The sequence below is a fragment of the Rhagoletis pomonella genome, unplaced genomic scaffold (genome assembly GCF_013731165.1).
Source record: "Rhagoletis pomonella isolate Grant_MI unplaced genomic scaffold, Rhpom_1.0 Rhpom_scaffold_00008, whole genome shotgun sequence".
In the NCBI taxonomy this organism is placed as follows: Eukaryota; Metazoa; Arthropoda; class Insecta; order Diptera; family Tephritidae; genus Rhagoletis; species Rhagoletis pomonella.
Genome location: NW_023458562.1, coordinates 20984809 through 21002422, shown reverse-complemented (window position 1 = coordinate 21002422; position 17614 = coordinate 20984809). Strand labels below are relative to the sequence as shown.

Sequence of the window (17614 nt, the reverse complement as noted above, 5' to 3'; positions counted from 1 at the left end):
GCGTTCGCCTTGATGTTGTCACACAAAGCGGGGGGACCTACAGTTTTACGTCGACTCCGAACGGTGATTGTATTTTAATGAGCAGCTATTTTTCATGGCAGAAGTACACTCGGAGGATTGCCATTGCTTGCCGAGGTGCGACCGCTGTTAAGAATAAACCTTTTTTCTAAATTTTTTTGCGATGTTGCTTGAACCCAGGCGCTGCGGATTGGAAGCGCACACTGCTTACCACTACACCACAGCGGCCGCCCTGAAAGAGCTTCTCACATTAAACGCCAAATGGATAAGAAACTCCGCCAAACACTCAGCCAAATGTGTAAGCGCGAAATATTTTTAAATATTTTTTTTTTATAAATTGTATACTCGATATTTTTGTCGCGATGACGTGATTTTGGGTGCGCTCGCAGCTACGCTTACCGCATCGTGAGCTTGATAACGGCCACTAAGCTAAGCGTGTATAATTGCCAACAGATAACGAGTATCCCTCTTTCGCATTAGTAATTAAAAATTTTCTGAAATGCACTTATTTTTTCTACAAAATTGTATGTATGTACATATGTCACGCATATGTATGTATGTCTTGTACTCATACCTTGTTATGTTCTTAATTTTTGTTTGCCCATTTTCTGCTGGGTGTGACCCAAACAACACACGCCACTGAGGTCAAACTCTAAGTGTCATAAAATCCGCTAAATTAAATTAATATTTTTTATGTTTTTTTTTTGAGTTTTGGGTTTGAATTAAACTTGTGTTCGGCATCTACATGCATACATATGTACACAATTTGTCACATCAAGCCGATTTTCGGTGCCACTACTGTCGCCTTGTTAAAGTCAAGTTGAGAAATTTGTGTATTTTCATAGAAAGCTTTAACAGTTCCTATGAAATGTTTCTCTTTACCCAATTTAAGGAGTTGCTTGGGATGTTGAAGGTTAACATTTTTTTTCACTGTAACAGATCTCTCAATCACAATATGTACAAAGGCCTCTATGAACTCTGCTTTCAAATTATTTGTGCGTTCGTTCATTCAATTTCTGAAAGCTTACCTTTGAGCCAACAAAATTGGTCAACACAGTAAAACATTTTCATAGCTGCATACAAATATACATACATCTACAAAAAGCAATACTTCTTCTTTTGTCCATTTACTCAGCCAATTGTTTTGCGAGTGAGTCGCTGTTTATTGTATTGCTACTGCTGCTTTTGTTCTAATTTTTAACCACAACATTGTCATCGACATATACATACGTATGTAGGTACATATACATATATGTATACAGTGGCGGCCACCAAAATCCGGACACTGATTAATCGCGTTAAAGCTCCGTTGTGTTGTTAATGTGTAAGTAAATTTTTGCATATTTTTATAAAAAATATAGTTCATCCTCCAATAAAACCAACAAAAATCAAATTTGCAAACTTTAAGAAAAAAATCCTGACAATTGTCATAAAATTTGACGTTTCTTATTAGATACAACTTCCTTTTTGGCCTAAGCGATTTTGGGAGATTTTTTATAACATATTTTTAAATCAGTAAAGTAGCTAAGACTTACCACTGTTTTTTGAAATTTTTTTCGTTGAAAACATTGCTCATTTTCCTCCATATAACATAAGCTCGAATTAGTTTTTATTTGGAATAAAATTAGCAAAATCTTCAACGAAAAAAAAATTCAAAAATCAACGACAAGTCTTTGCTACTTTAAACCTCCACTCTATATGCCAAAATTCAGTATAAAACTGAAATTTATCTTAAAATATGTAAAATTCTGCAAATACTTATTAAATTTTGCACAATTTTTGCAACTCCGATTTTTGTGGGTTTTGCTGAAGAATTAACTATATTACTGAAATATAGCGGCGTTTTAAATCGTGTGTGGATTTTTGGTGCCCGCTATTGTTTATACATATATAATGGTTATTCTTGGCCAAGCTTCTCAACAATTCGCTGGAATTACGAACATAAATTTATAACCTCCCATCTACGTTTGAATGCACTTATCTATGGATGTAGCTAAATTTAATCGCACGTGCATACATGTATTGCCTTCATAGTGTCAGTGAGTTAGTCATTATTTAAATATTTTTTCTTTGTACATCATATTTATTTGTTGTTGTTGTTGCTATTGTTCTTGCTATTAAAATTGTATTGTAGCTGATGTTGTTGTTCTCAAACATTGTCAGCTTAATTCGGTTTTAAATATCTCGCAGAGGTCAATGGACTTCAGAGAGTGCGAAATTCTTAAGATTTCGAATGAAACAATGGGACCCTTGAGCTTTCAGTGTAATAATAAAAATAATAAAAGACGAAGAACGTCTCTGAATGCACTGTGAGAATATTTCAGCTATTTCATTTCGGCGAGTATGTAATCTCGTGGAAATGGGGCTGTAACTTGACTGCAAATACAAAGTTAGATTGCCGTTTCCCTTCAAGTGATATTTTAATCATTCAAACCTGCTTTTACTCGTATTTTGTTTGTTATTAGGGCTCAATATTTATAAATTTCCCTTATTTTAATTCATTCCAAATACATAAATATATTCATACACCCGCTTCGCTGAGTGTATGAAATTTCTGCGTGTAATTTATTTCAATAAAACTCAACATAACTAAACTATGCCGAAAACGGGAGATTTTAAATTTTTTAACCATCTTCAAAATATTTTCAACCCAAAACTTATGCCTCTCTCTTGTGATACTTTTTCAATTAACTTATCCCCTAAATTTAATTAACAGGTAACAACCCCCTAACGTGTAGTTTAGAAATGAAGTCCATATTGTAATAATTCATTGAAATTATTGAATAGTTTGAATTTAAGATTTCAAACAGTTGGCAACCTTTTGAAGCCTTTTTCGTCTGACACTCATATGGTGGTATATATGTACATATGTATTCAAATTACCTAATTCTCATAATTGAAGTGGAATTTGTATTTTCAAACATGTGGAAACTCTGCTATACATAAATATGTGTGTAGCTTAGAAATAAAGCCTTTTCAAGAATCTTTTGTTTAATACCTATATTGTATTATGATATAATTATATTCGAATTTAGTTTTAAAACAGGTTCTATTTATTCAAGCTGAACATTTCTAAACACTCTAACGTTTGACACTTTAAGGGTCTGATTATGCATACTTCGCATAACTTCGCACAACCATTTGTACCAGTGCACTAAAAATGTAACTTAAGAAAATGTGAAGCAAAATCTAAACTCAACAGATCGCTAAGTTCTTAAAAGTTCTGCTAATTTCTGGGTAATGGAATACATACAAAATACATACAAAGTACGTACGAAATTACAGTTTGAAGTTTATGCGAAGTTGTGCGAAGTTTTGCGAAGTATGCATAATCAGACCATAACTTGAGTGGCAACGCTCTCCAAAATATTTTTCAACTAAAACCATACAAAACCCCTTTCGTCTGACACCCATATTGTGACACATATTCGGATTAGTACCCACGTTGTAGTAATCCATATAAATTAATCAAATTTAATTTTGAAACGAGTGGCAACCCTTGTAAAACACCTCAGTAATAGTCTAAATGTTCAATCTGAAGGTTTCAACCTTTTTAGGCATCGTTCGTCTGACACCCATATTTTTATAAAAATTTCAAAGAAATTATTCCCTTAATTCAAGTTGAATTTGATTTTCTAAACAGGTGGTAGCCCTCCTGCATGAGTATAGAATTGATTTTATATATCTCCATATCAAGTTCCAGTACTCTATCACAAATATTTCCTGAGATATGGAATATGAAACGTTCCGTTTGTATAAGAAGTGCCACTTGCTCTTGTCTAATCGCGATTAAATCTATTCCATATTTGAAGTTGGGCTAAATGATACCGTGTACAAAATTTCATGATGATCGGTTGAGTAGTTAAAGCGTGAAAGCATAACAAACAAACAAACTCACTTTCAGATTTCTAATATTAAAAAAATAAGGATATGTGTATTGAATTTTCTAACCAAAACATGTTTTTACTAAAGTCGCTTTTCCTCAGCAATTTTTCTTTAAATAAACTTTGCTACTCGCTCGTTAGAAATCCAAAAATTAGTTGCCTACTGAGCGCCGGATATTCGTAGGTCGCAAAAATATAAATATTTACTACTGAACATAAGCTGTGACCTAACGTCATTGTGATGACATCACATGACAGCACATCGCATAGATTGTTGCATCACCAACAAAATACGCCACAAATTATAGACACCCACTGTGTCGATGTGCTGGTTGCAGACGCCGAAACCTGCGTGTGTTTGTTTGTGTGTTGTGTTAAAACGTGTATATTCAACGGCACTGAAGTTGAAAAATCAGCAACTTTTTGAGTCATGACTAATGCCAACAACAAATCTATTGTTAAAAATCAAGTCCACATCTCTAAGTGTTGGAAAACGTGCTTCTCGTCGATTTGCATGGATACTTGGCAAATGTATACCAACTTCATATTATTATTTATGTACATACAAATTTGTTAAGACGTTTAGCAGGCATGGTCAGTGAGGCATTCAGTAATTAGTAATTTATTAAATACAGGGTGAGCCAAATAATACATATTAATTTCACGCAGCATGTCCATAGTTTGCCTAGCATTGTGCGCAGTCGCTCCATCTTGTTGGAATCACAAATTAGGATGCTGCTCTGCCATTGGCCGCAAAAAGTTGTCAAGCGTTGTTCCGTAAGAATGCCCAGAAATTGTTGCTGCCGATAACTTTTTCACCGCACCAAACAGTGCATCCGGATGGGTGTAACTGGTGCTGGTGTTTTGCCCTTGGATTTTCAGAGCCTCACAATCTACAGTTTCGCTTGGAAATGCGCTTAATCCGACATCAAAACATTACCTAAAAAATCAATTTCTGTGGCTTATTGAGTAAAACGCATAGCGTATTGTAGTCGTTGTTGGTGGTCTTGCTGTGAGCATCCATTACGATTTTCCAAGGGATTAACTTTGACATGTAAAAACATGTAAAATAAATAAGTTATACGTGTTTAACATTGGTAGGTCTTATTTGGGCCACCCTGTACAAAGCTTAGCCATAACTGTTGATAAAAATTTCGTTTAGTTCATATTTTTAAACTTGTATGCTATTTTTAACCGACTTCACAAAAAGTAGAAAGGTTATCAATTCGTCGGAATATGTTTTTTTTTTAGCGCATAACTTTGGACCGCGTTAACCGATTTCTATAATTTTTTATTTTTAATGAAAGATGTTACCTCACAGGTGGTCCCATATTAATTTAATTTAAGTCCGATTATCGGACCATTTAGAAATTAACGATAATCTTAAATTTTTATAGGAGCATTGAAGTCGGTTTTGTTTTTTGCTTAAAAATTACTTGTTAATTCATTTTCAAGTAAATTCATACATTTATTTTGGAAATTATTTGACTTAAAAATTAAAAGAAATGCATCAATTATCACTCAACTTGGCATACAAATTTCAATTTCTGGCTGTAATTCGCCAGCATATGCAACAACAAATTTTTGAAAATTTACATTTGTTTGCTTGCTGTTTTGTGTTTATTTTTATTTTCGTATTTGCATTGCTTATTGTTGCCTGTTGTCTGCAACAAGTGCCAAATTCATTTCTCCCCTTGTTCATTCATTCAATATGTAAATCATGTAAATTGTTTGTTTTACATGAGCCAGGCATTTCGTATCTCGCGAGAAAAAGAAGTAACAAAAAAAAAAAATTTAAACAAAAAATAATTAATTCGCAATAATAGACACTCAGTTGAAAGAGATTTTGCAGATTTCCTTTGGCAACGATCCGAGTGCATCATGCATGCTGTATCTACATACATATGTATGCATATAGCGGCACAATGCTACTTAAAAATGAAAATTCCACAAATAAGCAGTGCCTCTTTCCGTTAAAAAATTAAGAAAGTGCTAAGATATTGGAATTTTCAAACTGCATTTTCAAAGCTAAATTTGTAACATTCGCCATATATGTACATATGTTTGTATATGTGTATGTATGTATTTTTACACATTTTTCTTGAAGGTAAGTAAATCTAAACCCAATCAAGAATTGCCTTCCTAAAAATAGTTTGTCGTCTGTTTCAATAGCACTACAAACTCCAGCTTTTTTTTGTGCATTTAAAATTAATGACTCCGCCAACAGCATTAAAACAGCCATCGAAGACAAAATTTATAGGATAGATACATATGTATGTGTTGATGTTGGAAAAAATCTATTTGCGTACAGAAGTGAAAACAATTACAAAAATAAAACAAAACCTCCACTGCATGCACCAAAAACAAAAACTAAAAAAATGTGATGAAAACACAACTGCAACAATTATACATAAATGGCAGCGAGAATACTTGGCGATGGCGTGCGCCCAAAGGCAAACGTGAAATTTCGTTGTCTCCACAATTACGTCATTTCGAAAATAATGAGCATCCAACGGTGATGCAGGCAATTATTCGGTTATTTGAAAACCAACACACACAAACACACACACACACACTTTGAATTTATTTTCGTATCGAAAAAGTATGACGTCAAAAGCCGAAGGTGTGAAAGTGCCAACAACGGCACCCGCATCCGACAGATACAAATGTTCAGTAAGACAATACAATTGTAATACATGCATTGTGTGCGATCATATGTACATACTATATGTGTACATACTCTTACCTACTAAAACATACCCAGCCAGCAAAGAAACGTAAATTTTGCCGACAGTGCAGTTTAGTTCAATTTTCCGTATCCGAAAACGCATACAAAAAACTCCTACAGTTATCATCGATTTTCGCATCCGGTAAACGTTCGAAAAAGATGATGTCATTTGAAAGCAATAATTATATTTTATTTGCTCAAGCTAAACATTTGAAAGCATGCATGCGTAGTCGGCAGTGGCTGAGCGTGCAGAGGAGTGTACCGCTATTTGTTAGCTTCCAGAAGGTGCCGGGTTCGAACTCCCTCAGGCACTTCCTAATTTTATTTTATTTTGTTTGAACCATGAAAAGTTATCTGTGAAGTGCAGAAGGAAAGCGTATTGAACGAAAAATTCAATCAGACAAATTTCAAAAAAAAAAAACTCCCGAAAACGTATCCTTTTCACCACCATTTTCGGTACTTTTCTGTACATACGTTTCTGCCGCACACTTTAGTGGGAAAACGGATCATTAAAGTATCCGGAAATGGAATCGGTAAACGGACAAAAATCCGGGTTTCATCGGATTTTTTGCTGGCTGGGTATATATGAACGGGTTGGGAATGACAGAGGACAAATCATAGAGGTGGTTATTTGTGGGCAACAATTGAACAAGAGAACATCTTTGTCTATTGGTGAGCCGAGAATAAATAAATATTTGCCTAGTGCTTGGACGAGCTTCTCCTCCTTGATGTCACACAAAGTGGAGGGACCTGCAGTTGTATGTCAAATGGTGTTAATGAGAAGCTGTTAATGAGAAGCAGAAATACACTCGGAGGCGACCGCTATTGGTGTTGCTCGGACCAGGGAGCGAACCATGGACCTACCGAGTGGTAGTGCGCACCACTAACCACTCGACCACGACGGCCGCGATTAGCCCCTAAATTTTCCAACAAAAAAGTGCTTAGCTTTTCCTTTGCCATTTCATTTATCTTTGTGCGTCGACGCACTGCCAAGCGAAATGGCCTTATCGTGATCTCTGAGTATTACGCGCATACTCTGCCGGCTGCTCGTTGACTACATTCTTCGTTCTCTCTTTTCGACTCTGCCAGGTATTGCCACCGGCTGTAGTGGGATTTTCATAGTCTCAACCGAATTTTCAATTCAGTTTGGTTTCGCTTTGCTTTTTGAACGTTTTGAATTCTTTTTCGTTCAACACTCTTCTTACGATTCGGTTCGGTTTGGTTCTTCCTTTTATAGATTTTAATTTGTGCCAAGAAAGGTTGAAAAAAGCCACATACAAAAAAGAAAAAATCATACAATATTTGTTTATAACTGCAAATTTTATAAAATCGAATCTGCCGTCTGCAAATTTTACGCAATAAATAAAGTTTGCTACGCGTGTGCTCCAGTTTTTGCCAAAAATCCAAAAAGCAAGAAATTACACACATTTATAAAGATCTTAAATGCGAAAAATTCACCAGCTATTGCGCTAAAAATAGCCAGTTAAAACTTTCTGCTTTTCAACAATTTTTGAAAAAAAAAAATCTCGCAGCGAATCTATGTTTCTCGGCCATTTACACGAGCGTATTTCGTCCGCAGCTTTCGGCCAACGAGTTTGGCTATTTTCGCAAGTGTGTAATTTTTGTATGCAACTGAGGAAGTGTCTGTGTGCGCCTATCGGGGAGAGTCTCCCAATGTGTTTTGTCAATCACCACCCGTCATTGTGAGAATCTCAATTAGAATACGAAAAGATATATGTAAATGTATGTATGTATGTAAACAAGGAAGAATAATAAAATAAATTCTGTGGTTTATCGACAAGACCAAAACAATAAAAATCAATAAAACTAACTACTCACACATCTGACATTGCGAGGTCATCGGCAATTCGTGTTACACTCAGATTTTTGTTTGTCTTTCTATATTGATTCATTTTCTATTATTCTTCTGGAGCAAAATAAGGTAAATCTTTGTAGAGCACTCTAAATCTTTTCTATCGGCTTTTTGTCAAATACTGTTTCTTTTTTTAAAGCTTTCTAGGAGCATGTTGTTGCTGTTATCTTTGGCTTACAAAATCTTATCAAAAGCTTTCAGTTACCAATAAACTTAAAAACTTGTCTACTATAAACATATGTTCTTTTTCAATAAAATCTGCCTAAGAAATACTTAGTGGTTCCAAAATTTTCTGCTTTCCAGATATGTGGCATAAAATTTGCTTCATGCATCTGCCATCGCATTAAATTATGGATTTAGCAGATCAAATCGATGATTACATTTGTTCATTTGAAGGAATTGGTGACTTAACAATGGACTCATTAGCAATCTTCATATTTATTTGGGCCGTAGTAGCCCTCTTCTTAGTATGGCTGTGCAAATTTTTATACAACAAATATGTGGTGAATAACAATAAAACGCCGACTAGTCAGAGCAATAGCCGGCAAAGCAGTGTGGCCCCCGGCGGAGCTACCACAACGAAAATCGAAGCGAACAAGCGACTTTCCGAACCAAGAGAAGTGGTGGCGAGCAAAGCGGACTTTAAGGTCGGTCAGCCGTTTAAATGCGAAGCATGCACTCTTACATTTTTATTTTATTTTTTTTTCACGAAATCAGGACTTAGCTGCCAAACCCGTTGGTGCACGTGGACGGACACCAGTTGGCGGCGCTGGTGGTGGTGGTGGTGGTGCTATTGGACCGCGACGACGCATGGTGCGACAGGGCTCCACTGGGCCAGAAAGCCGCAAGAAGCGCTATGTGCCGCCGCCATCCAATGTTGTTGGACCCGAGACAGTGAGTAGCGAAAATTAAGGAAATTTCATCTGCGAAAACAAAAAATGTTGAATACCATAATTTTGTATATTTGTATATGAATAGGTCTCCGTTACTTGGACTAGCCAAGTATTCCGTTGGCTTTACAGCGATCTGGTGATTGTGAACGAACTTTTAACCTCCTGGGTTATAGCTTTAAATGATACGCTGAAGAAATCTATGGAAGAGGTGAGCTAATTTTTTTTTGTTTTAAATACATAATTAGCATAACATTATAAAATCCGCTTGTTGAGTGAGCTTAAACCAGTTTGGGCGCTTTCGTAACTATTCTCTGGCAATCACTAAATTTTAATGGTGCCATTATGGCTTTATGCAAAGAATACAAAAATGTCTATTTCAAATTGAAAAAAAACCTATGTGACATGACCAAAAGACAGTTTCTATGCGAATTGATAAAAAATCAGAAACGGAAAAGGACCACCACCTTACTATTGTTTTTTGTAGATGTAAGGTAAAACATCTAGAGAAAAATTATTTACTTAGACTTGGACTTTCTTCTAGAATTTTTGGAAAATGAAAAAAGACTGTAATATGCCCCAATCTAGAAACTAGAGCCCCTAATCGGTTAGTCCTTTCGACAATCGAATAGTCGACTATCCGTTCATTTACGATTTTTCGACTAACCGAATTGCCGTATAGTCGATTTTGAACAAGAGCTCTTGTCTCCAAACCAAATTTGACACCAAAGAAATTCGCGTGTTGCGTGATGCGACAACAAAAAAGAGATGTTTTATCCCTACACTGCAGAAAATACTCGCGGCACTTTTTCAAGCAAACAAGCTTATTGCAAGATGATTAATTATCTGGTTGAACATCAATGACTTGGCCTTACCTTTGCGGTAAATATTTAGTATATTTTCTACATATTAGTTTTTAATTAAGAATGATTAAATTCTTATCAAAGTATCAATTTGACTTGAAAGACCCTTAACCTTTATATGCCAATTTATATGATTAATTTATATTGCTCACAATTCCGAAAAAGCTGAGATCACGCACAAAACAAATAAAATTAAATCAAGTATTACGTCAGCTATGCGTACTGAATTTCATATCAATTGAGTTTCATTTATAACCAAAGGCTTTGGATTATATTAAAAAAGGAAAATTAGCAAATACCGGCTCTTAATGCGAATTTCCGTGGAGAAAAAAAAATCGTATACAAAAATCCGCAGCTCAAAAAAAAAACAAAGCAAACGAAAAATAAGAAAAAGGCGAAAATTAAAAAAAATTCGGCAGACAATATACATACATATATAAGTATGTATTTACACTAGGGTGGTCCAAAGTAAGTAAAGTCTGAATTTTAATGCTCTCACCCCCTGGGTCTGTTCTTACCGAAAAAATGGTGCCGTTTTTTTTTTTTATTTTGAAATCGAAAAATATTTAGAGGTCGCACAAAGCGCTTATAGTTTTCAATACATTTTATTTGGAAAAACAACGATTTTTCTTTGAAATGGTATTGATATCTTAAAGTCAATATTTTTTGATCGGAAAACGTTGGTACTCTTCAGGAGACTATTAATAATAATACCAAATTGTTTATTTAACCATTTTTTGATACTAACAATTTTTTATAGGTGCCCTTGATTTGCAAAAATTCAATACCATTTCCACGAAAAATTATTTTTTTCCCGGTATAAAACACAGAAAACTTTGGGCGCTTTGAGTGACCTCCAAATACTTTGTTTTGTGTCGAAATAAAAAAAAATATGGGCATATTTTTTCGGTTTAGAACAAACCTAGGAGGTGAGAGCATTAAAATTCCAAATTTACTTTTTCCCACATGCATTTTTTTTTTTGGACCACCCTAATGTACATATTTGGCTTTTATATTCGTATGTGCGTATATTTGTACATGTATATATACAAATGAACGTATGTAAAAGAAAAAAAAGAGTTTAATGTTAACCTTGGCCTCGGTTTCAACACAAAATAACAACAATAATAACAACAAAAGCGAATGAGTTTGGAAAGCGATAAAAGCTATAAAAATACAATTCGAAGAGGCAAAGACCAGAACCAAATGGAATATATAATATGTACACATGTACATATGTATGTAGGTATGTACAAACATCCATACATAAATAAATACAAGAAATACAAAACGCAAACAGCTATAAATATTTTATCTATTAAAATGGAATATTAGACCGTGCCACCTTATAAGTAACCAAAAAAATATTTGCCATGCACCTCTGAGCCGAAGGTATTTTTGCAAACCAATTTCGATTTTATTTATTTATTTTTTTGTTTTTTGTTTTGGCGGAATCTAGAAAATATATTGCAATATGCCGTTCCAATTTTATAATTGGAACTATTTTCTCTTTTTTAGCATGGTGTCGCTGTAGAAGTAGTACGCGTGCTCCCCGACAGTCCACCACCTAGTTTGAATAATATTTTTTGCAACTGTGATGAAAATAATCCATCGGATATGGTAGGTTCCACATCCAACACCTCTACACTACATACATATATACATACGCACACAAATTGACGAATTTCTGATAAACACTTGCTTCCCACAGCTGATCACTTTCGATTGCGAAGCACAGCCGGTGTTGCAGGTGAAAACGTTCCGCCAAAAGGCCGGCAAAATCGACACCTCCCACTACAAAGTAACCGTTTCACGTTTCCGTGGGCGCATGGCCACTGCCATGAACTATAACAGCCTCAAAGGCGAAATGAAAGTTGATGGTTATCCGGATGTAAGTGGTCACTTTATTTCTCCCAACCAATCAGTGGAACTTACAAATAAACCATTTCAGATACGCGTTGCCTTGAATAGTGTGGGGGCCATCAAGCCAATAGATCAGGATGAACAACAGCTGCAGAATGTGATAAGCGAGATTATCAGCGTCGCCTTGCGTGACACCCTGTATCCGGTGGACTTCTCGATATATGCGACTTGCCCACGCGCCGAAATCGATCCCTTGGATATGCCTGTAATATATCCAGTGAATTATGATGCGTTAGCGGTGAGCGTCAGTGCAGTGAGAAGAAATAGAAAATTCAAATACCGAAACACAACTTTCATTTCGTTAAAAAATCGCGTTTTCCATGCTCGTTTTTTTGTTAATCTCATTGAAATACAATAGTTGTGTTCCAGATGCTTCACGATTTGCAGGTTTTTACAGGAAGTCGCTCCAGGTGACCACCTTCCATAAGGTTTATTAATGGAGAAAACAGCTGTTCCTGCAAATCGTGGATATCGTGAAGCATCTGGAACGCAACTAATATATGTATGTGTAATTATTACTTTGTCAAAGACAATTTCCACATTTTATCAAAATTGGCAGTTACGCAATAAGCACAATTTGGAAAACGGTACACTTTTTCCAAAAAAGTTTGTGTATAAATGAAACCAAGAAGTAATCACTTTGTGCATGCCTTTGTGTGTATGAAAATTTGCTGAAAACTCGAAAAGAACACTACACAGATTTTACATACACTGCGCCATTTAAATTTAAAATTGTTCTTCTCATTGTTCTACTCACTCTTTAGCATTCCATTTTATGTGTATTTATGTATATGTATGAAATATATAAAATTTAAAATCATTTTAGCCTCAACTAAGTCGCCAATGAAATTTGCCTTTTGTTTACTTAAACGTAACTAACAATTCACTATACTGAACCACTAGCCAGAATCACTTTTCAAAATCGACATTCAAACGTTAAGCTCATTTTTCTTTTTTTTTGCTTTCTCTCATTTCAGAGGGCTTATCAATATTACTATAATTATTAAAAAGACAATATTCCCCATTAATTTCACAAATGAATTGTTATAATATCCAAAAATCTAGTTCCTAATAATCTGTATACAAACTCATTCAACAAAAAAAAAAATACAATGTTTTCAATGTATAATCGGACTTTTCTAATAAAAGGCGAATTTCATTGCCTACGCATTACAAACAATTTCTCTACATTACTCGCATTTTCCACGTAATTTACTCACAAAACCTTTCTCGCATCATTTCTCTTTAATACTTTACCAAAACAACAAAACCATAACAACCTTATAGCAAAACAAGGAGGGCTCTAACCTGTCCGGGCTACAACCCATGATTTCTGGTCGCCGCTTGCTCGTGAAAATTGTCAAGGGTGAGGGTCTCGCCGACGCCAAGGATCCCTATGTGGTGGTGGAGATGGACGAACCGGCACAAAAAAATCAAACTGGTGTGCGTCAGGGCACTACGCCCTATTGGGATGAACATTTCCTATTGTGAGTCATTTCAATTTCGTTTCTTTTCATATTTGTAAAATTGACATTCTCTACCGCTAGCGAATTGTCGCCACATTCGGCCGAGATCCTGTTCGAAGTGTACGATCGTGCCGCAAACGAGGAACCGAGTAAATTCCTCGGCTTGGGTTTAGTGGGCATTGATGAGTTGGCCGTTGGGCCTGCATCCACACAAGTGCTGACACTGCAGCCGCGCCCTTACGAGACGCATCCGGTGAGTGGCACCATCACTGTGGACTTTGTGTTCATTGAAGGTGCCGAAATACCCGCTGGACCCAAGCCGTATAAGCTAAAAGAGGCGCTGAAGATTAGCACGCCCATCATTAACGAGCACATGAAGAATGGCGCCGACTTGGCCAATGCTGCGGTACGTGCGCTGCAAGATGGCGCGCTATCCACAACGGGACAGCCCAGCAAGAGTACGCTAATTATACACAGTGTTCAACGGGTGAGTTTTGAAGTTGCATAAATGATGGCACTCATTTGTAAATATGCACCTGAATGCTAGGGCAGCGGTGGAATGGAGAGTGAGATTAGTTTTAGAGTAGTTTTCGATTGATTTTTTTTTTAAATATTTTTGATCCGAACCGAAAACAAAACCATTTTTAATAAAGGTTTAATGTGCGTTTCGACAAATTTTTCCCCACTTTTTAAGTTTTTCTTTTGTTAAATATGGTAATGCAATGTTTTTTTTTCTGTCTGGCCATTTTTTACTAAATATGTATAGCGTATGACATTATATGTATTTTTTTTTTTTTTGTTGTTACTGAATAAAAATAACACAAATATGTATGTATATGTTGAACAGAACCGAAACCCCGGTTCAATCCAAAGGTGCTGAAACGGTACGAACCGCTGAATAGAATTGACCAATTTTTCATCGGGTTCACGTCCTTGTTTAAAATGAAATTATCGGCTTGGCGGATTTCTTTAAACGCAAGTTAAATGCAAGTTTCTTTCCGTAAATATCTCAACATCACAAAATTTGGGAAGGGTATGTAACTCACTCATAAAAATTTGGTTTAGATCTGATCATTGGATCATGAAAAAATTAACGGTGAAGTCGGTTGTGATTTTTGCTTAAAAATTACTTGTAAGTAAATTTTTCAAATTCATTAATTTTCTTATGTGTTGAAAGTGGAATCTTTTGCAATCACCTTGTGGTATCAGAAAGTTCGACTTTTGGAAATTAAACTTCCAAAGTTATTTAACATGCAAGGTGTAACCGCAGCTGTAATCGCGGAATTCTTGCGTTACTTGCATTTGCCACGTCTAATATCTTCTTAAGTACTTCTATTTGAGAAATAAAAAAAAAAACCTAAGAAAACTCAATAAAAATCAAAGTCTTATTTTCAATTCTCCATTCTTCATCGCGAAGTATTTACGAACGCATATCCCGGCTACTTGTTTTCCTAAATACTTTCGTTTGAGTTCTACGAGATTATCTGCTCATTGCATTATTTTATAAAAGCTACATTTTGTTTTTTGTTTTTCATGTTGCTCACTCACGTTCGCTCACCGTTACATTATGAATTGCTTTTCATCATGTAAACCATCTCGCAACGTCAAAATATAAATAGAACCAGAACAATTCAAATGCATTTAAGGTAATTTTTATTTAATTTTTCTATGCATATACATTATATATTTATTTACATTTGGTTTCTTCTAACAAAGTTAATTACATATTCGGGCCCAATCCCGTCGGGGTTGTCGCTTCGTTTCTGAAATAATATGAAACGCCGAAGAAAAGTGATCGACAATCTGTTCAATTTATTTTTTAATCTTCCTTTCAAACACCAAGTGTGTTGCCAAATTGTCGTTTTTATTTCCCTTTTCAACGGCAACGCCAACGGGAAAGGCCCGAATATCACTATTTAACCATTTCCAACTAAGATTCCTTTATTTTTGAGTTGCACTCATTTTTGTGCATTAATTCAATTACATACATAAAGTAATTTAGTATAAAACTTAAGTCTTTATATCTTATTACGTAATATTGTTCTCGTTTTGGCTACTTTTCGAATTGCTTATAATCCAATGACTTAATGCGCTTTCTAACAAAAATTAACCTGCAACATCACCGAAAATCCAACCGAAATCTCGCCTGCAACGGAAACAGGTTGAGGTTAACAATGAGGGCAGAATCGAAGTCAAGGAATCGCCGCAAGATGAGCTTGACACGGCTGCGTCCCAAGCTTTGGAAAGCCCATTGAACGACAATACAAGCGAATCGTTGCCCACCGCCAATACGACAGCGGACATAGAGCAAATCCATCAGGATATCTCGGTGACGACAGACATAACGGCAAGTCCCACAGACTCGTTTCCAGCAAATGATGGGTACCTGGAGGAGTCGGGGGTGGCATCAGGTAACAGCAGTGCCTTTGTTGCATCCAGAGCGGAGGTGAGTACGCCAAAAATGATTGTTAGTTTGAAGCTTGTTTGAGAATGTTTGCATTTCTTGCGAAAGCGAAATAATATTCTTATTAAACCAAAAGTACTAAAAACCAAAAACTATTTGCGTTTTAAAGTTTTTTGTATGTCAATAAAAAAGCCTACAAGAATCGTAGATAGCTTTAAAACGCAGATAATTCTGAATTTACTTGTATTTATGGGAGCTTTTTTATTTCATTCAATAGTTTGGACAACCGAATGCCGCCTCCTCTCCGCAAGGCCACAACGGATACTCACCACATAATGGCAACTCGACTACAAATGGATCCCAGAGTTATGGATATCAGAGCAACAGTCTGCCACGCAATGGCGGCGCCACCAGTACACCATTGAGCGGTGCTGATCTGGACGAACGAGGCCGGAGTAAGAAACGAAATTTCTTTGGAACATTAAAAAAACGTTTAAGTCGATCCAAGACACGCACCCATTCGGCTGATCGTGGCGCTTTGACGCCGTCCCAAAATAATAACGGTACTACCCCAACAGGAACACTTAACGGTGATTCACGTTCATTATCTGTCGATCGTGCTGTAATGTCTAAAAGCAATTCACTTGGTAATTACCATCCATCCACCTATCCAATGCCTTGGTTCTTGGTCTAACACTTGTGTGGACTTAATTTTCATTCACTATGGATTTTTCATAAAGCTTCTTAACCTTATGTTTATAGGTTATAGCTAATTTATGCAAATGTGTGTACGTATGTATGTATATCCATTTGTGTGAGTATGGTAACGGCTGATGAACTAGTTTTAGTATTAATTTTTTCCTTTTGCTTTTTATTTGGCTGTGAAAATTGTGCTTAAATTGTAACTAACCATAAAGGAAAAACTCTTTGCTAAGCCAATTTTTTGCGCACAAAAGAGTGTCCACAGTCTCTTGCATGCGATCTTGCATTTGCATATTTTGGGAAATTTGCAGCTTTTATTTGCAAAGTAATGTATGTTCCTGTTGTAAATTAATGAAAGTTTACATTGCAACTAAATATGCAAATGTAAGACCAAATGCACAGGATTGTGATTACCCTCATTATCATGTTTTTAAATTTGTATACTTATGTAGACTCAATTCGTATCCGCCTTGTTTTCATTTGAGCCATATATTTATGTATGTAGTCCCATTTTTATAACTTTCGTTTGTTATAGTGCCCCTTTAATGTACTACTAAGCAGTTTTTATTTTGTCTATCTCTGTCTTTTTTCGTCTCATAAACTCTCTATTGTATATTTGTCTATATCTTCTTTTTAACACACTCCACTTGAACTCTGTTTAACCATTTACTCTGTCACCACTGTTGCCGACAACGTGAACTTACTATGTATGTATGTATGACTAATACGAATTCGACTTAATCACATGCATAAACATACATTAACACACATGTAAATCCTTTACACAACATCAACACTGAAACACAAACCCGTAAATATATTTTTCTCCCCTAAATATGGGCTCGCGTGATTTTTTTTTTTAA

The 17614-nt window shown here is 35.7% G+C and overlaps 1 protein-coding gene across 12 annotated transcripts in view; it reads left to right on the top strand.

The window, feature by feature from the left end:
- LOC118744377 overlaps positions 1-17614 on the top strand; it is a 44780-nt gene that overhangs the window by 23143 nt on the left and 4023 nt on the right. For 3 of the 12 annotated variants that reach the window (XR_004993531.1, XM_036477353.1, XM_036477352.1), the window contains 11 exons: positions 8807-9150; positions 9221-9397; positions 9482-9604; positions 11775-11876; positions 11968-12147; positions 12208-12384; positions 13467-13666; positions 13727-14132; positions 15265-15291; positions 15807-16091; positions 16327-16696. Coding sequence is in view for 11 of the 12 variants with exons in the window: in XM_036477353.1 (XP_036333246.1) it covers positions 8854-9150; positions 9221-9397; positions 9482-9604; positions 11775-11876; positions 11968-12147; positions 12208-12384; positions 13467-13666; positions 13727-14132; positions 15265-15291; positions 15807-16091; positions 16327-16696 (2344 nt within the window). In the remaining variant the exon portion in view is untranslated. Of the gene's footprint in view, positions 1-8806; positions 9151-9220; positions 9398-9481; positions 9605-11774; positions 11877-11967; positions 12148-12207; positions 12385-13466; positions 13667-13726; positions 14133-15264; positions 15292-15806; positions 16092-16326; positions 16697-17614 lie in introns of those variants that run through there. The other 9 variants (XM_036477351.1, XM_036477356.1, XM_036477358.1 and 6 more) reach the window with 5 other exon arrangements.